The sequence below is a fragment of the Mauremys reevesii genome, linkage group 4 (genome assembly GCF_016161935.1).
Source record: "Mauremys reevesii isolate NIE-2019 linkage group 4, ASM1616193v1, whole genome shotgun sequence".
Classification (NCBI taxonomy): Eukaryota; Metazoa; Chordata; order Testudines; family Geoemydidae; genus Mauremys; species Mauremys reevesii.
The window spans coordinates 60,245,657-60,272,112 of record NC_052626.1 but is presented as its reverse complement, the minus strand read 5'-3'; the positions used below and the strand labels follow the sequence as shown (position 1 = coordinate 60,272,112).

General features: G+C 43.8%; 1 protein-coding gene across 1 annotated transcript; it reads right to left on the bottom strand.

Annotated features, from left to right (window-relative positions):
• Positions 1 to 7,655: 7,655 nt before the first annotated feature.
• DLL4 (delta like canonical Notch ligand 4) lies at positions 7,656 to 24,542 on the bottom strand. Its single transcript, XM_039536590.1, has 12 exons — positions 24,181 to 24,542; positions 23,048 to 23,192; positions 22,650 to 22,913; positions 21,995 to 22,052; positions 20,661 to 20,930; positions 19,103 to 19,163; positions 18,890 to 19,020; positions 17,489 to 17,658; positions 13,770 to 13,989; positions 12,364 to 13,072; positions 11,431 to 11,539; positions 7,656 to 9,554 (listed from the first exon to the last, which is right to left on the bottom strand). The coding sequence occupies exons 2-12, from the start codon at positions 23,099 to 23,101 to the stop codon at positions 9,549 to 9,551; spliced, it is 2,052 nt and encodes a 683-aa protein (XP_039392524.1). The 5' UTR covers positions 23,102 to 23,192; positions 24,181 to 24,542; the 3' UTR covers positions 7,656 to 9,548.
• Positions 24,543 to 26,456: the final 1,914 nt, after the last annotated feature.

The window sequence follows — 26,456 nt, the reverse complement described above, 5'->3', positions numbered from 1 at the left end:
CAGTTTAGCATAAGTAGCGCACATTTTAAGGGACCATTAAGGTGAAGTGGCCAGTTAACACCCTTGTAATCATAGGACAAAGAGAGGGGGTTAGTGGGTTACAGATTGTTGTAATAAGCCATCAATCCACTGTCTTTATTAAGACTGTGATTTTTAGTGTCTAGCAAAGTTATGAATTTAAGCTTCCAGGTTTGTCTTCTGAAAGTGTTGTGTAAGTTTCCTTTGAGGATGAGGACTGATAGCTCAGATATACAGTGATCACTTTGTGAAAAGTGTTCAACTACAGGTGATATGGTGATTTTGTCTTGTATAATTGTTCTGTTTGAGTTTATTCGAGAGCTTAGTGATTGTGTGGTTTCACTCATATAATTATTGTTGGGGCATTTAGTGCACTGGATGGGGTACACCACATGTTGTGATAACCATGTGTAGGACTCATAGATCTTTGAATTTTGTCCAAACCATGGGAACAGCCAGGGGTAGTAGGATGGCTCCCCAATATGCCGACCTCTTCATGGGCCACCTTAAAGAAGAATTTCTGGACAAATGCACCATGAAACCAATGATATACCTGAGATACATCAATGATATTTTCATCCTCTGTACAGATGACTTAAACTTCCTCATGGATTTCCACCACAACTTCAACAACCACCCCAAACACACCAAGTAATCTGTTAGCTACAGCTAGGAACTCGGATACCATAGAATATGCCCAAAGGAGAAATTCTGTGATGTACACCGAAACACATTCAAAACTGCCCTCACCAGACAAGGACACTCCACCAGAGAAGTAGATTGCAGCATGGAATGGACCACCCAAATACCTGGAAAGAACATGCTTCAAAACAGAAACAAAACCTCCTCTGACTACACACCCCTAGTTGTCACATGCCACCCCACATTGGAACCCACACATGGTATAATCAAACCACTAAAACCCATACTCAATAGAGACTGCATCCTGAAAGAAATCTTTCTGGAACTTCCTTTTCTGGCTTTCAAACAACAACCCAGGCACTCCAAGCTCATCACCAGAGGCAAGCTCCTCACAGACCAGGACACACCAACCAGGGGCGGCTCTAGAGTTTTTACCACCCCAAGCATGGCAGGCAGGCTGCCTTCGGCGGTTTGCCTGCGGAGGGTCCGCTGGTCCCGCGGCTTTGGCGGACCTCCCACAGGCGTGCCTGCAGGAGGTCTGCCGAAGCCGCGGGACCAGCGGACCCTCCGCAGGCACGCCTGCTGGAGGTCCACCGAAGCCGCTGGACCAGCGGACCCTCCGCAGGCAAGCCGCCAAAGGCAGCCTGCCTGCCACCCTTGCGGCACCGGCAGAGCGCCCCCTGCGGTTTGCCGCCCCAAGCACGCGCTTGGCGTGCTGGGGCCTAGAGCTGCCCCTGACACCAACTCAAAGCGGCACCAGACTCTGCCAGAACAACAGATGCAAAACCTGCAGACCTATCTCCTCTGCTACAATGATCATCACCCGCCCCCGCCACAGTTCACTTTTCAAGACCCATCACATGGTATATCTCATCTACTGCACTAAATACCACACTAACAACTATGTGGGTGAAACCAGACAATCACTATGCTCTGGAATAAACTCATGCAGGAAAATGATACAAGACAAAAACACCACATTGCTTGTGGGTGAACACTTTTTTCACAAAGTGATCACTCTATATCTGACTTCTCAGTTCTCTTCCTCAAAGGAAACCTGCACAATGCTTTCAAAAGACGAGCCTGGGAGCTTAAATTAATGACTCTGCTAGATACTAAAAATAATGGACTGAACAGATACATTGGATTTATGGTTCATTACAACAATCTGTGAGCCACTAACTCCCCCCCCCAACCCCCGACCTTAGTTCTATGACTACATGGGTTTTAATGGGCCACTTCACCTTGTATGGCCCCTTGGAATATGTGCTAACTACAGTACTTATGCTAACCTATCCGTTCGACCTTGTATTTACTTCTGACACTCTTAGGCCATGTCTACACTACAGAGCTAAGTTAACTTAAGTTATGTCGACTATCATAAACCACTTTAATTACATCACTTGTGCATGTTAACACAACACTCCTTGGGGAGGGCAGGGAACACAGTTCTGTATGGGCTGCAAAGGGAGATGAACATGGATGTGTTCCGACTGCAGTGCAATCAAGGGCCTGAGCATCTCTGCTTGGTCCTCCATGAGCTTTACCATCCGCTCTTGCCCCAGTCTCCTCTCCTGGCTCTCCATTTTTAGTTTTTCATTTATTGTCTCTCTCCATGCTCTGTGCTCGCTAACTGCATGATCAGACGATTGCAGCACTTCTCGAAATATGTCCTCCTTACTCCTTGTTTGCCTCTTTATCTGATGGTGGTGCTTCATTTCCTGGGCACCCAGTGTGCCTTCATCAGTCAGATTCCACTAATAGCGGTTGGAGCTGTTGAGGAGAATAATCATGTGCACATATTGTTTTCAGAAGGAAAAATTGCGTTATCTCAGTATAGCACTGAGGATTTGCTACTTCTGAGTAATGCAGCAATTCCAGAATAAAAGTCCATCCCACTCCCCATTAAAGTGACAGGAGTTTCCCAATTGTTTTCAGTGGGAATAAAATCAGGATCTAGCTCTTACAACTTTCTTTCCGTTCCTTCACATACAGGAGAAAGCTTTTGTGGGAGAGGAAAACCAATCTAAAATGTGTTGGACAGAACCATTTGGAGTTAAAAAAAAAAAAATCTTGCCAGCTAAATTGAAAGCAGGTATCAGTTGACAATTAGCATGGCCTTGGTTCCATTGTGCTGTAGTTTGGGGCTCAGTTTAGGACTGGCATGAAGTCATCAGGCTATTGGGAGAATAGGCTAAATCAGTTCTGATCTGTTAAAGCTCTTAAAACTGCAGTGAGCAGGTGCAGGAGGTAATTAAGTGCTGTCAGGTCTGGTGCATGTGGTCAGATAAAGTTGACCAGAGATTCTCTCTGTGTCTCGGTTATATTTTCTCAATGTGTGGGTAACTGTACTTGCCTCCAGTCTCCTGCTTTTTCCTCTTTCACCAGGAGTGATGCTGACATATTATTTAGGCCCAATCAGAGGTGCAGAGAGGAAAGTGGGATTGAGATACAAGAGTCAGGATTTATTTTCAAGCGCTATTTTTTTTTTTTGCAGCGATATTTCTAGTTTGTTTGGATTCCTCTTGCCAACAGGTAAAATTCAGTCCTGTGCAGACAGTCTATACAAGGCCTAAATGCCATGTAAATCTTCAAAATAAAGCTTAATAGGTGCATAGCCTTGGTGCTGGCCCTCTGCTAATAAGTGAATTTCACCTTGCCAGAATAACTTGAATGATCCTCCTAAACACAGCAGCTCTGTGTCCTTCTCATTCATCACATTTCCCAAGAGCTGTCTGGCAAAGAAGTAGGGAGGTCTGAGCTTTCCACCTCGAGTAAAACCCCTCCCCAGGGTTGACCGTGGCTGTCAGAGAATAAGGGGGCTAGGAAGGAAGGGACATTCTGATCACCTTAACCAAGTTGGGTGTGTGGCATTAATTCTACAGCACCGTAAACATACAGGGTGCTTTCCAAAACTAATGAGGCAAGGTCCCTGCCCTGCAGTGCTTACAGGGCAACAGCATAGGTGGGGAAAGGAAGGGACAATATTAGGAGGATTAATAGAAGTGGTTTTATGGATGTGAAGGAGGGTGGTGCCTAGACAAAAGGTGGGATGCTGCCCCGAGCCTGGGGAACAACATCAGCGGGGCCACAAAGCTGATCAGAGGCGGTGCTCAGTACTCCAGGCAGCAACCTGCCCTCAGGGTCTCTGGACCTTTTGAACACTTTTCGTTAGCTGTTGGTAAATGAAACTGAATCTGAGCCAGGGAGGAAGGGGAAAAATCTTTATTTACAATTGTGTCCATTTTACTTTTGACACTCTGGACAAGTTATAAAAATTCAGGCTGTGAATACAGAGAACATGGCAAAGGGCCACTGTGTTATGTCACATCACATCTGGCATTTAGATTCTGAGCAAACTACATTGGGAGTGTCTTATCTTTTATGTAAAACTAATACGTATTTATTAATCAGACCAGATAAGGATAGGAATCTGACAAGCCAATGAACATATATGCTTTGCTAGCTTTCAGTATAACCCTTATGGTGTGGGTATCATTAGTCACCTTCCATGTCTCCCTTAACAACCAAGCAAACAAAAATACATTAAGTAATAATAATAGCATTTGAAAAGTGATTATTTTTTACAGTGCTATGTTCATTTGTTAGATTGTGGCAGTTGCTCGATAGTCATCCTTCTCTCTCACAATAGCACTTTGAGGCACAAGGTTACATTTTATTACTTCCATACATTGCATCCCATAGAAGCTTCTTCTCCAAAAATCCCCTTTATCCACTTTTAGGTACATCCTGCAACATGCATCATTTTTGTGTGTCCCCCCTCCTTGACACATTAAGTAAATTCATGACCTGCATTCCAGTTGAATAAATGCAGTGCTGCTGCATATTGTAGCACCATTAGCACTGTCGTAGTTAGCGATATATCCTAGCCTTTGTTTCCCTTACATACCAACTATTTTCAGAGGTAAGGCCAGATCCTGAAACTGGATCCATTCAGGCAGATTCCTACACTGTGTGGAGCCCCAATGAAGTCAATTGGCCTGACAATGGCAAAATGTTCTTTTTCGTACCAAAAGGACTCTACTATATGTTTGTTTTTAAAATATATTGTTTTCTCTGTATACGTGAAGTCTTTTAAACTAGAAGCTGACAAGTTTAAATATAGGCCTTGGGACAAATCCGCAACTCCACCGTAGTTGATGATCCTGGAGTAATACCCATAGTCCATAGGGCTATTAAATTTAGTTTGAAAAATATACATGTTTGTTTAATAAAGTTACACCATAGGCAAACCTAAAACTAGTTACATCGCTGCACCTATGGTACTGGTGCGTCTTCTGTGCTCCTGAGAATATTTTATATTCATATAGAGCCGTGGTTCTCAAACTGTGGGTCGGGACGTCAAAGTGGGTCACAACCCCGTTTTCATGGGGGCACCAGGGCTGGTGTTAGACTTGCTAGGGCCCAGAGCCAAAGCTGAAGCCTGGGGCCCAGGGTCACTGCCAAAAGCTTGAGCCCCTGTGCCGGTAGCCGAAGCCTGAGGGCTTTAGCCCTGAGTGGTAGGGCTCATGTTACAGGCCCCCTGCCTGGGGCTGAAGCCCTTGGACTTTGGCTTTAGTTCCTCCCTCCCCCCAAGATGGCAGGGCTCAGGCAAGCTCAGGCTTTGGTCCCTCATCCTGAGGTCATATAGTAATTTTTGTTATCAGCATGGGGTCACGGCCCAATGAAGTTTGAGAACCCCTGGTATAGTGCTTTCATCCTGAAACATCTCAAAGTGCCTCAACACTACATGCAATACAACTATGCTGCAGCCATATCTTAGTGACTGGAGTAAACAGCCTGGGCACAGTACTCTCTACGCAAGGTTGTGGTAGGGGTGGGGAATTTTTGGCCAAAGACATCAGGTTAAATCCTGGTCATATTGTGTATTCAGTCCACACGTTTTCAATTTATTTGGTAATGTCTCTGGGATGTGTACATGTGCATGGATTCATGTGTATTTTTTTCCTTCTTGTCCATTGTGGATGCATGCACCACACTTGTCTTACCTGTGTAGGATCTGTGAGCGACTCTGGGACATGTACATACAATTTTCCTTTTGAGTTGATGCATGTCTTTTTCATCTTTCCTGTGTGGGTATGCCCAAAAGCATGTGCTGTGCCTATTTTACCACTTGGAGCTACATAATCTGTTCCATGGGTTTTAATGGCTTCAGCTCCCTCCAGCCTACAGATATTATTTCCTGTTTCATTTTGAGCAAGCAAAACTAGGTCTTGTTGGTCTTTGCATTGCTGCTTGCCTGGTACTGTAGGAAGAGCTCTCTGGCTATTTTCCTGTTTGATTTTGTGTGTGTTTTGTTTTAAGCAGGACAGAGTGCATGTGTGTATGTAATCCGTGTGTTCAATTAAGAGAGGCATCTGTTGGGTTTATTTCACATTGCCAAGGAAGGGCTGCAAGCCGAGAGCATCTGCTCAGCTTTTTGTCAATGGCTTGTTTTTCATAATTTGCTCTACAAGGTGAATGTTTGTTTGGGGATAGGAAAGAGCTTTTTATTTCTGTTTTCCATCTTGAATGTTTTTAAGTGGTAGCCAAGGAAATTGATTAGTATTTAAAAGCTACTTCTGCTCTTAAGTTCCTTGCTTAGTAAGAGACCCAAATCAAACCACTCAATAATAGCATTGCTATACATTAAGGGTCTTTCTGTATTTGTTTTATCAAGAGTTACTTGCAGTGGTTTAATAATGGTAAAAATTTTGTGATAATGGACATTGTAGTTTAAAAACATACATATATATTTTAAAGTTTTTAAACAGTCATTTGGAATAAAATTTAACATGCTTTTTGGCACTTGTAACTAAGAGAGGAACAACTTTTTCCTGTTCCTGTTGTTACAAATTGTTTATGCACGTAGTATAGATGCACTACTGCCAAACTTGTATGCTGCAGTAAGAGATTCAGTGGCCTACATGTAAATAATATGCATGTTCAAAGGTCTTTAACCATGTCAGCATTATCTCACACGAGTTCCCTCCACTGCTTGCTGAAGCTTCCTCTGAGCGGGCCTTGGGGTATCAGGATATCCTAAGAGGATAGTGATGCTGTTGGAGCAGAAGGATCTGGGAAATACACTACCTGGAAGCAGAGGCCCACCATACAGCTCCCAAGAGATCTGTGATGTTGTTGGGAGAAGGGGGCATGAAACTCTGCAGGGGATGGACAAACCTACTCCCAATTAAACTTGCAGGAATAAATTCTATAAGTCCAAACTTGTGGATGTTATGCAAGACTAAACTGCAGAGGACAAGATTTGGTCCTTACTCAAGGAGTTTCTGAAAGAAATGTGTTACTGACCTACCGTGATTAATTCTGACCTGTAAGTGCACTGCAAACCTTACTAAGGAGTTAATTTTGCCACTTTATAAGCACATAAAATCTGTAAGAAGTTTGTATAGGGATGTAAAAGTTTAGAGTAAATGCACAATAGCAACTTTTCTGTCAGCTCAGTTCCATACCACAACCTCTCTGATGTCATTTAATAGTCAAAGTGGGATAACAGCAAATCTGCTTAAGATGTAAATTTGGGGTGGATGTGGAGAGCTGACAATCAAACTTGCTTCTGGGACAAGGAGTTACCCTGTATATCAGGGGTTGGCAACCTTTCAGAAGTGGTGTGCTGAGTCTTCATTTATTCACTCTAATTTAAGGTTTTGTGTGTCAGTAATACATTTTAATGTTTTTAGAAGGTGTCTTTCTATAATATAACTAAAGTATTATTGTATGTAAAGTAAATAAGATTTTTAAAATGTTTAAGAAACTTCATTTAAAATTAAATTAAAATGCAGAGCCCCCCAGACCGGTGTCCAGGACCCAGGCAGTGTGAGTGCCACTGAAAATCAGCTTGCATGCCGCCTTCGGCGCACGTGCCCTAGGTTACCTCCCGCTGCTGTATATCAGAAGATCATGAAATCTGAAGGTAAAAAGACAAACCACATAAACTTCATAGTAACAGGAAGGTATTTTCATTGTTTGAAAAAAAATAAAATTCAAACTTTATCACATTAAAAACATTACATGAGAAGTAAACATATTTACACTTCTGGTTTGATTATAAATATACATTATATACAAAATAATGTTATAAAACGTAGAAAGTTCAGTGCTTCTGATTTTTTAAATTACTGAAATACTAGACTTCAAAATAAACTACAAACAGACAAACTAAAATCCATATTATTGATTTCTGAAGGTCATCTTCAAAACGATCTCTGTGGTCAGAGCAGAAGGTCAGTAGTGGACATTAGGACGGGACCTTGCCTGAACAGTTCAAGGCAGCAGATGGTTTAGTCCAATACTAGGATTTACAAGGTCAGGAACAGTAGTAGATAGCACAGTCCCAGGTTTCCTTGTATGGGATCTTGTTTCCTCCCTCCCCATTCCGCCCCACCTCGCAGTTTTCTTATCACTACAGTATGTCACAGCACTTTCCACTTGGCTGTCAAATATTATTGCTGTAAATGTATATATAAGATAGTCTATGTGCACTGAACCTACCAGTTCAGAACTGCACCTCTGCATTCAAGGAGTAGCTTCCCCATTTCCCTGTTGCTGTGGGCAGGAGTGAAACAAAGAGGACAAGCCTAGAGCCTTCAAATTATATTCTGAGTCTGTCCTTAAAGAGGGCCTCTCAGATGCTGCTTCTCTGTTGGGCATTTGGAACAGGGGTGAAAGGACTGCGTGTAGGGGAGGAGAGGTGGTTTCTACAATAGGGAAGTAAAGGATAGGGAAATAAACCCCTCCCCCTCCTTTGAAAAGTAACAGCTAGGACTTTGAGACTATTTGCAGTTGAAGGTGGCACCTTATTCAGAATCAAAACACAAAATCCCAAGTCCTTACGCAAAAAAAAAAAAAAAAAAAAGTTGTCAGAAGAAAAACTTCACTTCTATTCACAATCATTGGTAGTGCAAAGGGCATCAAAAGAGCTGAGATAGCTCAGCATGTGTAGGTTCCAGTAGCTGATTGAGTTGAAACGCATTTGTAAGGCTTTCAGTTAGGGCTGGTATTATGTTTCTCCTCATACCGAGGGGAAAGAGGCAACAAACATTCATTACACAAACCCCTTCTCAGCAGTTTAAATTTGGAAGAGTACGCTATCATTTCAGGGATGGAACTGTCCCCCAGATTACTGCTCAAGTCCAAAGTTCTCCAAAGCAACACCAAATGAGAGAAACAAATTCAGTATCCCTCTTCCCCATACCCGTTAAATTGCCTGAAATAAATGCATCTGGAGCCAAGAAGATGTAAATAAATGAGCAGCAGGAAGTGTCAACCACCCCTGCCCAATACTGGTCAGGTACTGCAAAAGAAGGCAGTCAAGTCTCTGTTTGGGCTCCCTAGATTCTGACACGCTTTAGGCACTTTTAAACCTAAGAAAGAAATTGGGGTCTTATTTATTCTGTATCCAATATCTGCATAGCAATGTATCTTTTTCTTCATGCGTGTTTCCCACGGCAACATCTGCACATATAAGTGATAGTCAAGTGTCTTCTGCTCCAACTGGAATCTCTCAGAGTTAGAGTTTGGAAGGCCACAGGTCTGTCCATGAGGAACTGGCCTCAATATCATTTAAAAAACTAGTCAAAACAACATATTTTTCATTCTTCTCTCCTCTGCCCCCTCCCTCTTCTATAGCCAATTAAATTCCTTGTATCAAATGTCAAACAAGGACACTAAAAACAAAAAGGTGTATTGCATCTTTCGGTAAATTCACAGTCTGTCCAGTTCACCCAGTTCCAGCCTCCTCCTGAGAGCAGCAAGTTGCATATAATTAAAAAAAATCCAATCCAGTTCTGAATTGTAAACAATGCAACAGAAATGTCCATCTCCTGGCATCACCAAATCTGAGGTGCATACAAACTGACCCTTCAGTCTTATACCTGTCAGGAAATAAAATAAATTTTAAAAAAAGGATTGAGAAGAAGGCAACATGTGTAGAATATTATAGATTTAAAATAAAACAAGCAAATCAATAAACCAAGTACATCCAAATCAAACTAATTTAAGCCAGAGGTTTCTGCATCTTAATAATCAGTACCCAGGGGATGAGGCTGTCCCACTGATTCCCACAGGTCAGAGAATCACTAGCTAACAGCTCTCCCTATTTCAAGTAGCCTCACTTTCTACAAGTGAATTATCTGGTTTGAATGCAAGTTAATTTTGACCTAGATTTTCAAATCCAGCTGCCTAAAGTCAGGTTTCCAAACCCAAATTTGCCTGACTTTCGAAAGTGCTAAGAATCATCAGCACTCTTGAAAACCAACCCACTTTTATTTAAATGCCAAATATGGATTTAGGAGCTTAATTTTAGGCAGCCAGGTTTGAAAACATTAGGGGAGATTTTCAAAGGCACATATAGCAAGTAGGGCCTAACTCCCACTGATTGTTAGTAGGAATTAGGCACCTAACTGCCGTGCCTTTGAAAATTCTTTCCATTAGCCATAAGCTTTCTATTTTATCTGATTTGTATTCCCACTATTTTTCAGTTTGCCTTTTAAGTAGGAATCTTAGAGGAGCTAGAATTCTGTTGTACTGAGTGTTAATGCCACAGCAGGTTTCTCCTCCTCTGGGCCCTCTGAAACTACAGTACCAAACTGGGCAAATAAGCAGGAAAAGCAGAAATAGAGCAAACTCAGTTCAAGGTATTTCTTCAGATAAGAAAGCCACCAGTTGGCATTAAATTGCCCTTAACTTCTCATTGGGCCTTTTTCCAAATGGTTGTTAGTCCCTCAGTAAATATTCAGTTCTTTAACAGCTTTTGTTTAAATTCTCAACCCTACCCCACGCTGAACTCTTCCGATAAAGGTCTGTTTCTGTATTGTCCCCTGGCCTCTCAGATAACACATCAAAATCTACACAAGTAATGGGATCCCGTGTGGCAAGGGATTTAAGTGCCCTTCCCTGACTTGTCTACACTAGCACACAAAATCGGCACTGCTGCTATTGATGCAGTAGCATCGATTTAGCAGGTCCTGTGAAGATGCAATAAGTTGATGGCTGTCCTCCACCTCCTCGAGAGGCGGAAGGTAAGTAAATTGGTGGGAGAGCGTCTTCCCGTGAACATAGTGCAGTGTGGACAGCGCTTTAAATTGATGTAAGCTATGTCGCTCAGGAGGGTGCTTTTTTCACACCCCTGAGTGACATGACTTAAGCGGTAGCATAGACCAGGCCTCACAGTACTCTTCCTGGTGCTTATTCAGCTATCTTACATCTATTGATGGAATTCCATGGCTATATCTATGTTCCCATAGAACAGATACCACCCATGGATTATTCTCTTACGTCCTCTTGCTGTTGGGGGGACTCTCCTAGCTTTATGTCTGTGGCCTAGGATCTATCACTTTTTCATTTTGTGGACCATGTATATGAGTAATCTCATTTACCACTGCCCCACTACCTCCACTCATTAAACTTTTATGATCTGATTTTCAGTAGTGCTGGGCACCCTCCGCTCCCATTGACTTCACTTCTGAGCTTAGCACCGCTGAAAGAAATAAGTTAGACTACTTCCCATATCTCCCCTCTGGATTTTCTGTTTGTTCTGGTGCTCCTGTGGGCCACCAGAAAGAGTTCCATGTACCACTGATGGTCCGCCAATCATAGCCTTTGATCATAGTATAGATGAAAACCAGAGGGTGCTTGAAATCCCTGCAATACAACTGCCACCCTCTCAGACTTCAGTTCTGAAAGATGACTTGCCCGGTCACTCTGAATCAATGACTGCCTAGGTAGAGTCTTAGGGAACTGTGCACTTACCTCTGTGGCTATGACACACTCGTTCCGCTCCTCTGTTATCACAAAGACAGACTGGTACATAGAATCCCTTGGAGAGCATATTGCTGATATCCTACATTCTGGCTTTTCACTAAGGAAGACACAGAGACAAAGTAAAAATCTAAGGACTCTGAAGATAATAAAATCCCTTATAAAGGTCTTCTAGAAATATCCATAGGAGAAATGGGAAGGTAGAGGATGAATGGGAAGGGGAAGATGGGTAAAAAGATGAGGTAATACCCTGAATCAAGTAACAATCTTTGTTTCAGGTGTTCTCTACAATGAGCAGAAGGTTACAATTGAAAAGAGGATTCTGTCCTGCTACGCTTCCACCGTGCCCTGTCTAATAATTTACTACTCCGCTCCATCTCCTGTCCCTTTTCATTTCCTGCAATGTCAGCATTACAATGCAGCATTTAAATCACATGTGAAATCCAAGTGAGAGATTTGTACATATATCAAAAGAATGAACCAATGGAAACCCATCTTTTTCTCTCTTTGGCTGGAATATGGCTCTTATTCCAACCCCCTCACTCCCACAAAATAGGATGTTCTTGGGAAGGCTGTCCTAATCTTTACTTTATTAAGATCTGAAATAATTATTTTTAATCTCAGTATAGATCTGTTCTTGTCTCTCCATCATCTAGTTGGGAAGGAAAGACTCTACTTATTTTCATGAGTGGACTGACTGCCAATCCCCTCCATTACCCATGCTGGCCACATCCTGGGTAGAAACAGAGTTTAATTGACAGGCACTCATGCTCCAATCTGAAGATTCCCCACCCCACCTATCATCTATTTCCCCCCCCCCCACACACACACACTTATGCTCCCTGAATGAAAAACTGCCTTTTCTCTCATATGCACCTTGGATACATGTGGCTTAACAATTACCAGGGAAAACTGCACTCTTACCTGTATAATCGGAGGGGAGGCTTCTCTCCTAAACACTTTTCACTTTTATAATATTTATCTTCCTGTGTCCCTCTGCTTGGCAGATCCTTTACCAGGTTATAGTCCAATATATGGTTCTTAGGTTTGTAGTTTGATTTTTCCAGCCCACAGTCCACCTCTAGGTCTTTATTTTTATTGGTGTTTTTGAGCTGGGAAGCTGGAATAAGGTTGTCCCTCTGGAAATCAGATAGATTGTTCATTGTCTCCAAGTCCTGCTCTGGGTGTCTCCGCATCTGTCTGAGGACCATAGCTATCATGGAGAATAATACAAGCAAAGCCACCAGTCCCACACCCATGGATATAGCTATCCAGTGAACAGGTTTAGGAGGATATGGAACGGGCACCGTATAAACCGGGAACTCACAATGGCTGCCCATGAAGCCGTAAGGACAGTTACAAAGAAAGTTAGCATTATAAAGTCCACCATAGCATGTGGCCCCATTCTGGCATGGCCCAGAGGCACATTCATCTCTGGTTTTAATGTCACAGTTCCTGCCAGTGTAGCCTGGCAAACAGGTGCAGGTATAGTCATTGATCAGGTCATGACAAGAGCCCCCATTGGAACATGGATTCCTGGCACACTCGTTGATATTTATCTCACACTTCTGACCAGAGAAACCAGCACGGCAGCGACACACACGGAGTTGACCCAAATCAAAGCAATGACCACCTGGAAAAAAATACAATAAAAAGTTTAGTCAGCAACGGATGTCATCCTGAACACTAAGTCACTTCCTCGGTAAGCAATTCATATTACTGCAACAGGTGGGAAATAGTTTTATATAAACACAACATGCAAAGCTCTACAAGTTGCCTAATCAAGCTATTAAGTATCAGAGGGGTAGCCGTGTTAGTCTGGTTCTGTAAAAGCAGCAAAGAATCCTGTGGCACCTTATAGTCTGTTAGTCTATAAGGTGCCACAGGAATCAAGCTATTGTGATTTATAATCATGTCCTTTTAATATAACGTATGCAATGTTGTTGTAGCCATGTTGGTCCCAGGATAATAGAGAGATAAGCTGGGTGACGAAATCTCTCTCACCAAAAGAAGTTGGTCCAATACAAGATATTACCTCACCCACCTTGTCCCTTTAATATATAGGTAGTTTAATTTAGTCTGCACACTTCTCCTCTTTCCTCCTTCCCTTGATAAATCTCCTGCAATCTCTAATGCACTGGTAATTTACATACAATATAATAGTGTTAGTTCCTTCTGTGTGGCCAGGATAGGAAGTGAATATATAACCGGAGAGGTAGGCTGATAACACAGAGGAAGGGCTAGAGATCAAATTAAAGATGTCTATCACTTTAGCACTGAAAGTGTGAAGGATCAAGAGATACACAGGATCTCCTCATGGGAAGACTTACCATTTGCACAAGGGTTGCTTGTACATCTATCCACTTTCTTTTCACAGTTAGATCCTGTAAAGCCGAGAGGGCAACGGCAAGTGTAGCTGGCCCCTTGGTCCTTTTCCAAGCATGTGCCACCATTAAAACAAGGTGAGTCAACACAAGTCAAGGCACTATGCTCACAGTGAGCACCATAGTATCCAGGCGGGCATAGGCAATGGTAGCCATTCTCCATATCCTGCAAAATTCAAAACTTAACATTGGACTTTTGCTATTTGACTCTATTCAAAGGCAGTTACTCTCATGTATCCTCTGTTGATCAACAGCAAACTTTCTTCCATCCCTCCTCATCTGATGGGAATGTATTGTTCTCTGCAGCCAGTGAAGTATTTAGAGAAAAAAATGCAGATGGGACTCAGAAGGATTAAGTCACTAGACAGCAGGGTGGATTTGATTTAAATCAAATTGATTTAAATCATGATTTAAATCACTAGTCAGGAAGACTATTTAATCATGGATTTCTACATAAAAGCGCATTCTTGTTGGTTGTTATAACCTTAATACATATTCTTCACAACTCAGAAATAGTGTAGGTTTCATTTTTAGAAGGTACACACTATACATTTTTAAGTGATTTATTTTGAAAACTTTTCAGGTTAATTTTACAGCTATATCAGAAAATGAATGATTGTTTGGTTATTTTATTTACCAAAAGTAATTGAAGCAGATATTGATGAAGTCATTGGGAGGTGAACTATCTCCAATTCAATAGGTTAATCATTAATATTTAGAGGATTTTCTTGCCATGCTGTATTAGGAGGAGAACATCACCAGACAGACATTTAAATTGTTTTATTTAACTAAACAACAACTTTATGTATTCTGGATTTTTTTCAACAGCAAACATATATTTTAACAAAACAAGCATATGAATTTTTTAATTTAGTTAAACATACAAGTTTTTTAAAATCAGGTTTGTTTCGTTAAAATTGTTTTTAACTAAAATAGTTAAATTAATTTAAAAAAATTAAATTGACTATGTCAGCCAGGTCAACTTGAGAAACTTAAAATATTGGCTTCTGCAGCTAACTCAGTTGTCTTCACCTTCATTTTCCTGTTTGTTCATAATCTGGAAAAAGAAAAACAAGCTTTCCTGCTTTTTCAGGTCCCAAACGATTTCTCAATTTGGAATGAATTAGTCCAAAGGAAGAAAATATTCCTTCTACACCGGCAGAAGACGCTACTGCTGTTAAAAGTGAGATTATCACTTCAACAGTCTTTGAATCCAAGTGCTTAAGTGACTTCCACCAGTTCACTGGTGCGACTTTCTTTAAAACATCATCAGCAAACATATATTTCTTGAATGGTTCTTATTCCCAAACTGGGTCTCTTTTACGGCCTGCTGCCATTATAGGTTTTCCCTTCTAATGAGAGAATGGTTTGGTAGAGCTCAAATCAATGAGAAAGACCTCAAGACTTCTGGCATATGCTGCTCAAACAGTTTCACTTTTGTTTCTACTGCCTGTCCATCCCTTCTCACATTTATCTCCAGACTTCTCCTCCTCATCCAGATCTATTCCGCCCCAACAATCTTCTATTCATTGAACTTTTTGAAAGTTTGCACTTTTAGAGAGAGGTAAGGGATTGACTCTGTGTACACAAATTTGCAGAGGGACAAATTTGTTGAGGTCTGTTATTTCTCACCTCTCTATTATTTATTTATTTATTTGTTTAAAAACATTTTTGCTGTTAACAAGCATGTTATCTCTGGAGACACAAATCCAGTTTGAGAACTGCAAAACTAAGCATCTCTGATGGTATCTTCTAGACCAGAGGTGGGCAAACTATGGCCCGCGGGCCACATCTGGCCCATGGGACCATTCTGCCTGGCCCCTGAACTCCTGGCAAGGGAGGTTAGCCCCCAGCCCCTCCCCTGCTGTTCCCCTTCCCCTGCAGCCTCAGCTCACTGCGCTGCGAGCGCAATGCTCTGGGCAGCAGGGCTGCGAGCTCCTGGGGCACCGCAGCTGCAGAGCCTGGCCTGACCCGGTGCTCTGTGCTGCACGGTGCGTGGCTGCCTCCAGCCAAGTGGCATGGCTGCCTGTCCTGGTGCAGCCCGTGCCACCAGCCACCGGTGCTCCAGGCAGAGCAGTAAAGGGGTAGGGAAAGGTGGAGGGGGATTGGATAGAGGGCAAGGGGGCAGTCAGGGGCAGAAGTTTCGGGGGAGGTCAGGGGACAGGGCGAAGGGGTGGTTGGATGGGGCAGGGGTCCCGGGGGGGCAGTCAGGAAGTGGGGGGGTTGGATGGGGCGACAGGGGGCAGTTAGGGGCGGTGGTCCGGGGGTGGTCAGGGAACAGACAGCAGGGGGAGTGGATGGGGTAGGGGGGCCATCAGGTGGCGAGAAGCAAGGGGGGTTAGATAAGGGGCAGGGGCCGGGCCATGCCTGGCTGCTTGGGGAGGCACAGCCTCCCCTAACAGGCCCTCCATACAATTTCTGAAACCAGATGCGGCCCTCAGGCCAAAAAGTTTGCCCGCCCCTGTTCTAGACTGAGCACTGAGTCCCATTGGGTAGATAGAAAGATTAACCTAAATAATCTGTACAGAAGCCCCTGGAACCCCATAAAATTAGGTCCCTAATCCATGAACTATTGGAACTCATTTACAAAACTTTTCTTAAACATTACATGAATATATTGTCTCATACTATAGAAGTAGACTTTATAATCCCTATTCCATGATGAGAGATCTTTGAGCTATAATGTATCTATCTTTAGATATTTTTTTCCTCCAAAAGCATTTCATTAAAAAAAAATCACATTTAAATAAAAAAATCCAATTTTTAGAAATTTTTTTTTTTAAATAATTGATTTTTATCCACCCTGCTAGACAGCCACGTTCAGAGTAGGGGTACTCACTGAATTAGTAAAGCAGAACAGGTGCAACTGTGGGATCCAAATGGCCAGCTAAATAAAGACACTACTAACTTTACCACTATCTATTTAATAGGATCCCCAAGGCCCTCTTAGGCCTGCACTGTGTGGGTTAGCTGCCCATTCATCCTCTGCACGGTAGCCCATTTTGCTACTCTATGAAGAGACCCACCTGTAAACCGTAATGAAACCCTCTGCTATTTCTGAGTGTGATCCTTGTGAGCCCTTGGGGGTGAACAGCGGGGCTTAATGCACTTGGTTCAGGCAGAATATACAGAGCACATTTGATATCCATGATCTATTGTTCTTTTTCAACGGGTAAAATTAATGACTGAATGGTTCTGCAAATATATTGAAACACTAGACAGCAGAACGCTCTAAAATGCATAAGCTTGTACAGAAGTTTTAATAGATCAGCTTCATATTGTACGATATTATACTCCTCTAGTGTAATGCAGGTTTACTCCTTTATTGATGGCTAAAAAGGTTTTAGTGCATTTCTGTGTGCATTTTGGTTTGAGGAAGTTTATTTTTGATATTTATTCTCTTACTAGGCCAGCATCTTGCATGGATTTCATAATAGCCTCCCCAGCAAGGCTCAGTTGACTAGTTTTGATCTAGGCAATACATCTCTTCCTATAGTAAACTTCCTCCCCTGACACTTCCAGGAAAGGGTTCAGTATGATATCTGAGAGCATTAGCAATGGACCTGTCAACTATCAGATTCCCAGTGTGTTGTTACCAAGCCATTTTTTAAAAGGTATACTTGTGTTTGTTTCAGACTGGCTTCTCATTTAAAATTAGCTCTTACCGTGCAACTACCACCATTCCTACATGGGTTGCTGTCACACTCGCTGATTTCATGTTCACAGTCAACACCAGTGAAACCAGGTTTGCATGAACATGTGTAACTGCCTTGGCCAGTGTTCAGACAAGTGGCTCCATTTTTGCATGGTTTATGGTGGGTGCAGTAGTTGAGATCTGCAAAGACAAATGTTAGAGATTTTGACAACCTAATAGAACCCACTCATTTGTCAAAATATGACAGCACAAAAAGTGAAAACAAACATTTTAGACAGCAAAAAAATAAGAGTTTCGGCTAAGAGGGTTTTCATTTTGTCATCAGCAGAATGAATACAGATTATTTAACTCTCCAAATCACCAATAAATCTGTTATTTCTCCCATCACAGTATATCTAAGCTCCGAAATGTGGAAGACCTGGCAAATTTTTAACTATATAAGTGCCTTAGTATACTCTCCCCTGTGTGTGTATAAACCCATTAGCCTTAATGGGATTTAGATGTGCACTTATCAAGTTGAAAAGTGAACATCCTGTGAAAGACAACACATGCCTTGACAAACTTAACAATAAGCCTTGCCTTATTCACACTTAACAACCTAACCATATCACAACCATCTCCGCAGCTATTTACATTGTTTCACAACCATAGTTTATTATCTCAGTTTCAACAATATAACTATAGCCTTGAGGACACATTCAGTTGGCTAAAGTTCAGCAATTCAATGGGTGAGTAAGTAAAGTGGTCTGGTATCCCTTAAAACAGAACCTCTGCTTTTCAATCTTGCTCCAAGAGAGTTTTCTCACCCACTCCAGACTCATCATGAGTTTACTTCCTCATGTGTAGAAATAAGGAAGGCTCAAATGGCGGTGTTTACTTCTGTTGGAGTTAGTAAACTGCTTTATTTCTACTAATAAATAGCTGAACTTACAGTTCTTGTTTGAACAAGCAAAAAGACTGCATATTCAGCATTTCAACCATTTTTTAAAGAAAAAGCCACAGTTAAAAAATGTTAATTTGTGTTTTAATGTATACTATTAATAAAGTATGAGAGTTAGTATGACAGAGACTTTCAACAAATTGTTGCCTATTGACATTTCACTGGATGAGATTTATTCCAAATGCTCTGGGTTAGGGCTCGTCTACACAAACAATTAGTTCAAGGCAAGCTACATGTGAATTTATCCTGCACTAACCAACCTGCTGTGGAGTAACTGTCCATAAGCACCCTCCTGTGGCACACTAACAATTGGTTAGAGCACTCTAATTTTTTCAAAGGATTAGAGCAGTCTACAAGCAGACTAGTGGGGGCAGGGAGGTAGATTCACACCCCAGCTTGCAGCGAATTAAATGTTTGTGTAGACAAGCCTTAACATTTCTTAGCTCAGTACCATCAAATACACAAACTAACCTTGGTCACAGAAGAGGCCACCCCAGCCTTCATCACATATGCACTGCCACTGTGTTTTACAAGTCCCGTGGCGACAGCCTATATGAGGAATGCACTCATCACAATAACGGCCTTGCCAGCCAGGACGACAGCTAGAAAAAAATTTTAAAATGTTAATTACAATAAAAGGTTAAAGTTGCTGTCAAGTTCAGGTTGAGATCATCATCTACTCACATGCACTCTCCTGGCTTGTTGCAATATCCATTTTGCTCAGTACAACCAGACAGACAGATGGCTATATTAAAAAAAAACACAAAAAAGCAGATTTAAAAACATCTGGCAATATTGTTTACATTTAAAAAAATTTTTAAATAAATATATTGAAACCTACAACACACTTTAAAACTTTCATTTAAAAATTCAGATCATAGGCAGGAAGAAGAGAACCAGAGAAAGCCAGCATTTTCTGTGAACAGAGGTGTCCTTTAGTTTTTCTGTTTACACAACAAACATGGCCTCCTGCTTCTTTAAGCTTGAGAAAAAATAAGAGGTGGCCTGTCCTCTCACTATTGCACTACCACTGATGCATCTCCTCTGGGGGTATCCGTAGTGAAAGAATGAGCATGGGCAAGCGGCTGTCATTTGAACTCAGAATATAGATGCTACAGTGGTTAAAAGGTTGCTATCCTGTCTACCCTAGCTCTCATCATTGCTGCCACCTGTGGAATTGCACCAGAAGTACCCAGAAGCTGAAAGTTTTGAGGGGCAGGAGGGAAGCCATTGTAGGCAAGGCCTCACTGGGCACAATGTCTTTCTCTTTCCAGTGCTGTGAGCCTAGGGGTCAGTGTGAGGCCGGGCTCCGTGTAGCTCTACTATTTAACTGTGTAAAGGGGGTTGGGGACAGGACCTGTCTGTTAGGCCTTGGCTACAGCTAGGAAAAAAAAGTTTGTTCTCATCAACTGCTAGGGCTAAGGCAGGGCCAGGAGTTAAGTCCTAGTGAAGACAAGGCAGCGCATGAGAGAAACTCTCTTTAGCGCCTAGCCCTGCTAGCACGTATGCGAACTACACTTGTCTACACTAGGCTCTCCCTGGCCTCTGTTATGGGGGGCTAGGGAGGCTTGGCAGGATCACCCCCTTTCCCCAGTCAGTACCCCCTGTAGGGGCGGGCTGGCCGCTGGAAAGAGGCGCTAACAGCCGCAGGAGCCCGCGGTCGCCCCGCGGATTTCCCCAGTGTGCGGGGCTGGGTGAGGGGGCGGCACTGGCAAAGCCGCTCCGCATGGGGGAGGGGGCGCTGGGGCCGCCCGAGGAGGTGAATCACCGGCCCCAGAGGGTTCGCGGCTGGGAAGAGGCTGTAGGGGCGAGCCCGGGGTTAGGGGAAGGCGGCTCGCGCTCGCCCCCACCCCGAGCACCTTCCAGGCCCCGCCCCGCCACTACTCCGTGTGGCGCCGGCACACGGCAGAGCCACGCGCCCCGAGCTCGCAGCCTGTTGGCTTCTGCGGCACGCGTTGGCTCCAGCGCGCGCCCTTTGCTCCCCGCAGCTGCGCTGGAGGACAAGGGCTAACCGCCTTCCCCGCCCCCAGGCGCTGGCACGCGCCGCTTTCAGCTTTACCACCTATGGGCAGCCCGGCAACAGGCGCGAGGCGGCAGCGGCTGCCCGCGCAACAGCCCCGCCCCTCAGGTAGGGCCGATAGGACTCCGGGAAGGGAGCGCTGTGGAAGTGCGGGGGAGGGGCGTGGCGTGGCGTGGCGGGATCCCCCTGCCCCGGGGGCCAGCGGCGGGCGGTGTCACTTACGCTCGGTGCAGTACTCGCCGGTCCAGCCCGGCAGGCAGGCCAGGCTGCCGTCCGCCTCGCACACGTAGTGGCCGAAGGGGTCGTCGCGGCGCTTGCAGAGGCGGGAGCAGCTGTCCCCGTAGTAGTGCTCGCTGCAGATCACCCGGTAGGAGAACCGCAGCTGGGTCTGCGAGCTGCTCTGCACGTCCTGGGACCAGTTCTCGCCCACCGCCAGCGGCCGCTGGATCGCCACCTGACTGATCAGCCACTCCTCGGCCGGGGCCCGGGAACCTGCGGGGCACACACAGCTCGGGCTCAGTGCTGCTGCGAGACCCAGCTCCCCGCACTGCAGCCCCGAGCCAGTGCCACCCCACCGCGCATCTCATTGCCCTCCCAGTGATGTGCCCTGACTCTATGCTACATCCCACACTGGCACCGCCCCAACCAGTGCCGCCCACACCTGCTCAGCGCAACTAGTGACACCACCTCGGCTAAAGATCAAAATGTTAAAGATTTCTAAAAACTAAACAATGCACGTTACTTTATCGATGCAATGGCACCGATCCTGATCCCAGTAAGAGCATTACTATTTTTCCATTTAAATGAAAAAAGGACCAAGGTCGGGCCCGGAAACAGTGCATTATTCATAGCAACACGTAAACAGCACTGTATTGTTTACGTCAGATAAAGGGATAATAACTGGAGGGACAATTTCAAAGAAGCACGGTGCATTCTGCCATTTGTTTGCATGCGATAGGGGAAAAAAGGCACACACCATGTGCTAATGCAAAGCATACCAGTGTGGAGTTCAGGAACAGCACTTCAGCTATTGTCTCTAGTATCAATAATTATTAACCATGAACCTAAGAGGCTTTGCAGAAAGCTTTTCAAAGTGAGAACTGTTGTGCTGTTGAAATATCCTTTTCCTCTATGTCAGAAAAACATCCCAAAGCCATTATTTCTTTTCCAAAGGGCGGAATTTGCAAAAGGTGTAAAATACAGGAAAAGGCAGTCATGACTTTTTGGCAGCCTTGTAGTTTTCTCACCAAAGAGCTCCTTTCTTTCCCACGCCAAAAATAAACTGGAGGAAACGCAATTGTGTTGGAGATTAGGTAGGGGACAAAATCAAAGCAAACCTGATGGATATCATTTAGGGAATAGCTCCCGATTGTAGGATAAAGCTAGCACCGAGATTATAGTATAAACATCGGAATTCAATGAGGTCAATTTAGTTTACTTTAAAACTTTTCTAGTGACGTTGACAGGTTAACTATTTCGGATTAGTTTACAGCCAAGTATCAAATTTTAGGAAACGGTCGCCCCCTCGTGATTGCTAAGTGCAGTGTCATATTCACCTTCTGGAAGGTAATTTGCAGGAGCATGCCAGGCTTCAATGATCAGTGAGAAAGTTCCCTGCGAATGGAAACAAAACATAAGTGAGAGGAAGATACAGAATTTAAGACAAGCGAGATCTCGAGTTAGATTGATCAAAAAAGGTTTTGGTCTGTCACAGAGTCTTCCTTGCAGCTGAAACAATTGGGTGAAACAAGGAAACCGTAGTGCTGCCAGGTCGGAGATATACATTTTAATTAATCTAATTGCAGATAGCATTACTTTGTCCGAGTCAATGAAACGGAGCTTCCTTAGGGTTGTTTTAATCTCTTGGGAAAAGGTTTCTTTTGTCTTTCACTGACAAGGGCATTTTATTTCTCTTTTGATGGTTAGAAGGTTTCTCTCAACCCCCCTCCCCCGCGCCGCCACCCACCCACACGTTTTGTTGAATGCAAATTTTCCCAGCTTGGATGTATTTACATCTCTCTTCACGTAATACTGACATCTATGCTTATAGACTGGATGCAATATTCCATCTCTTTTTTCTTTACGAGGAAGTTATGGAAATAAGTCTAAGGACGAAAGTAGTTTGTTTTCACTACAGATTAACAGCGCACTCTGTTTAACCCTTTATCCCCCCTCCACACAATTTCAATCATGTTTAAGGTGGGATCTCACCGGCCACGTGAAGTTGAAGGGTAACTTAATGGGGCTTCCAAATCTCTCCGTTTCTTTAACGCTGAAGGAGTTTACTCCCAGGACTGGGGTGACGATGCTCCCGAAAGTACAGGAACCCGGAGAGACCACTGCCTGAAAATGCTTCAGACAGACGCGAAAGAAGGTCCTACAGTGGGGCGAACACGGTTTTCCGCTAGCCAGGGACCCCTGGCTATTCGCGAACTCGTGCAGCTCCAGTTGGAAGACGCCAGAGCCGGATACGCTCTGCACAAAGAGGAGACATACAAAAGAGCCACATCAGCGCTTACCCCAGGTTTGCCATACAACTGGCTTCCATCACCCAATTACATTTAGGACCACTCATTCAGTGAACCCCCTTTTTTTCAATGAGCGATTACCTGCTGCAAAATCATTAACAGAAACGTCAAGCCAAAGATGCGCAAAGCTGCCATCCTCCTGTTATTCAAGGCTGCACACTTTTAGTGGGAATTGGGTTTAATTTTCCTCCGATATTCCTCAATTGGTCCAAGTAAATGCTTCTTCCTTGAGACAAAAAGTCGTCACGGCAATTCAGCTAGAACACCCTGTCCTTCCAATTATTCCCCAAGCACCAGCAGACAATGGAAGGTATAATCCAGGTGTTTAAACCATCCCCCTCTGGGAATTAATCCTGCAGCCAACGACCAAACTCTGATTGCTTTAGTCGCCTTTATAAACTCCAAAACCGAATGGATTTGGTGAGAGACGCACAGGGGGAGTGTTTAGTGTTGAACCGCTCCTCCTTCACCGGAGCTAACAGCGCTCTGTAAATGGAAAACTTGCTTCCCTTCGAGCTGTTTATATAGTTGCCTCTTGTCCTCGCAAGCTCATTATGTAAACTGTCAGTCAGACTCACGGGCGATCCCTCCCCCTTTTTCATCTTTCCTTTCTGGAAAAAGAACCAAATGTTGTGGAGAGCCCTCATATCCAGAATTAATACCCTGCTGCTGCACTGACCACCAAGGAGTCGAGCTGATTATTAACAAGCCAAGCATCTGCTGAGATATTTACAGCACTCACACTGGGAGAGTTCCATCGAAAAGCAGACGCTTTTCCAAGGAGAGAAGCTTCCAAAAGTAGCCAAACAATGGAGGCTAAAATATGAAAGATATGTTTTTTATTTTACGCTATCGCCATTCAGCTTCAAATTCCTTCCAGAAACAAATGATCCCTAAAGACAAACATTGCACCAAGTAGTACAGCCCTTTAGTGAGGAAGTTACCTGCCTTGCCTACTTGTGGTGATAGCAGGTAGAAAGTAAAAGTAAAATCGTGCTTATAAGAAATTGAAACACTGTAAATTTTGTCACCTCTCTAAACTCCTGCAATGTTGCCTTTCCCTGTCCTCCTGGATCACACATGTTAATCTTGAGCTACACGTGGCCGAAGGCCTCTGGGCATCTGAATTCGCTCTTTTAGTTATTTTTAATCACAATTAAGGAAATTCACCAGACAGTCAAGAGAGGGAGCAGAAAAAACAAACAACTACAAACCTCCATCCACATTCTCTTTTGCTCTCTCAAGCTCAGTTTGGTTATGTCTTTAATTTCTGCCTAACCGTTTAAAGGAGGGTCCTGTAACAGGTCACAATGCTGGCAAATCTGGTTACAAAATCAAGCAAGCCATTTTGCTCCAAAAGGCAGGAATCCGTTTGCCCGCGGCCACATTCATGTTGACAAGATAAACTCAGGTGAGGGAGACCTTCAGGGAAAGTTAAATCAAACTGGAACTGGGAAAATGTAAGATCGACTTGGATTATTTTGGGGACAAACCTAGCAAATCACTATAGAGTTTGTAAAACAGATTTTTAGTGGCTATTTTTGAGCTAAGAGTGTACCCTGCTAGTTATAAGGCTGGCGTGTGCCAGTAAAGCCGCCTGATTGCAATGTGTGCTTATTGTTGGGTCGCGTGTCCCTCATTAAAGCCAAGCACAGAGAAGGCCTTTCATGTGGCTTTTTATTTCAGCTTGTTAAAAGGAGGGGGTTGGGGGAAAATAAACCTTCAGCTGTATGATAATGAGGTCTTGCCACCTTTACACCACGGCCTAGCATAAGGCTATAACCCTTTCTGCTGCAGATCACCTGTATAACAACCAGTTGGTCCAATCATTTGGAAAATGTCCTATCAATCGGTGATATACTTTTATACAAAGGTGTTTCAATACAATTCGAACGCCCAAATCCACTCTCTCTCAAAAGCCCGGAACCTCGCTTATTTTGATCGGAGGAAACCGATAAATAGATGTGGGAATACGATCTAAACTGAGATTATTATTTAGCCTCATTTTTAAATTTTCATCAAGTCACTTGTTTTTAGAAGAGCTTTAGAACTTGGAACAGCAAAAAGCGGAGGGCGAGGGGGGGACAGAACTGTTGTGAAGAAATATCACTGCCTCCATTACAAATCTTAAATGTTCTAGGGAGCAAATCGTCAATTTAGACGTGCCCTGGTGCAACCGAGAGTTGCTGAATTGCCTGGAATGGACAGAACTGTAATTCCGGCATCCAGGAGGGTGCTGAAAAAATGCTCGCCTCAAAAACGGGCGTAAACTTCTGCTGCGTTTAGAGTCAGCTACTGAAAATAAAGACGCGCTGAAATTCGAACCGTGGCGTTTCGTCTTGAATTGAGGCCGGAATGATTCGGCACAAACACCCCCACGTAGAAGGGCAAGCGGGCCCTGCGGGAGTGGAGCCGCTTTACACCGCACCTGTAGCACCTAAGACTGTTGTTCTTTTCTCCTCCCCAGTCGAGCGTGGTCCAGCAGCTGCTTTCTCCTACAGCACCAGTGAGCTATAGACCGGCTTTCTCCTTTTTTTTTGTCCTTAACCCCTTGGGTACATCTAGTCCTCTGAGGACTCTCTGGCTATGGCATGGTGCATGGATTACAGGGGGATGTTTGATCAGGCACCTCAAAGCAAAGGGAGGACGTATTTGTGATGAGATATATACCAGGTATCTTACATAGGCACATAAGAGGGGCTGCAAGAGGACAAGCCTTTGTCTCTCCGGATGAAATTGCCTAGTAAACAACTCGGAAGGAGAAATGTGCCAGCGCCTGATGAAGGGGGAATTCTGCAGCGATCTGACCAGCAGCGCTCCGCTTCGCCAGCAGCAGCTTCAACTGTCAAAATCAAATCTGATGCTAATAGCTTCGGTACTAAATAAAATGAGAGGCCAGATAACATCAGTGCTTGATAAATGGTAATGAGTGCCTAACCTAGGGGAACAGAAGGGCTGTGGGGCTCTTTAATTCACTATTGAAAGGCTAGCTGGGTACTGCAGGCTCTAGCAGATGTTAGTATGTGTGTGTTTTGATTTTTGACTTGTATTGGAGGTTTATTAGGCTAACCAGAGCCACCCCACGCATGGCCACTTGGCCCAGGCACCATCTGGCACAAGCAGGACGGCGTGCAGGAACAGGGCATCGCATTGGTGCTGAAGATCCACAGGCAGCATCTACCATATGGACTCGGTCTATTCTTCCGAGCTAATGTAGGTTAAAGCAAGACAAGCTGATCTCTTCTTTTCACAGCTCCGCCAAAGCTCCCTGAAATCCTCCCAACATGCACCTTTGCAGATAGAATTTCACATTGAATCTGAATGCTTTAGGCATCAGCTTCCCTGCATTGATCAAAATATTGTGATGGGAGTGCACTTTCCAGTCCCCTGAAATGTAACTGCTCTGTCTTTACCTACTTAGCGCGCCACTATTTTTAGTTTCAAACCTTTCCCTTATTTCTCTCCAACTGCCAGAAACTGGAATTGCTCA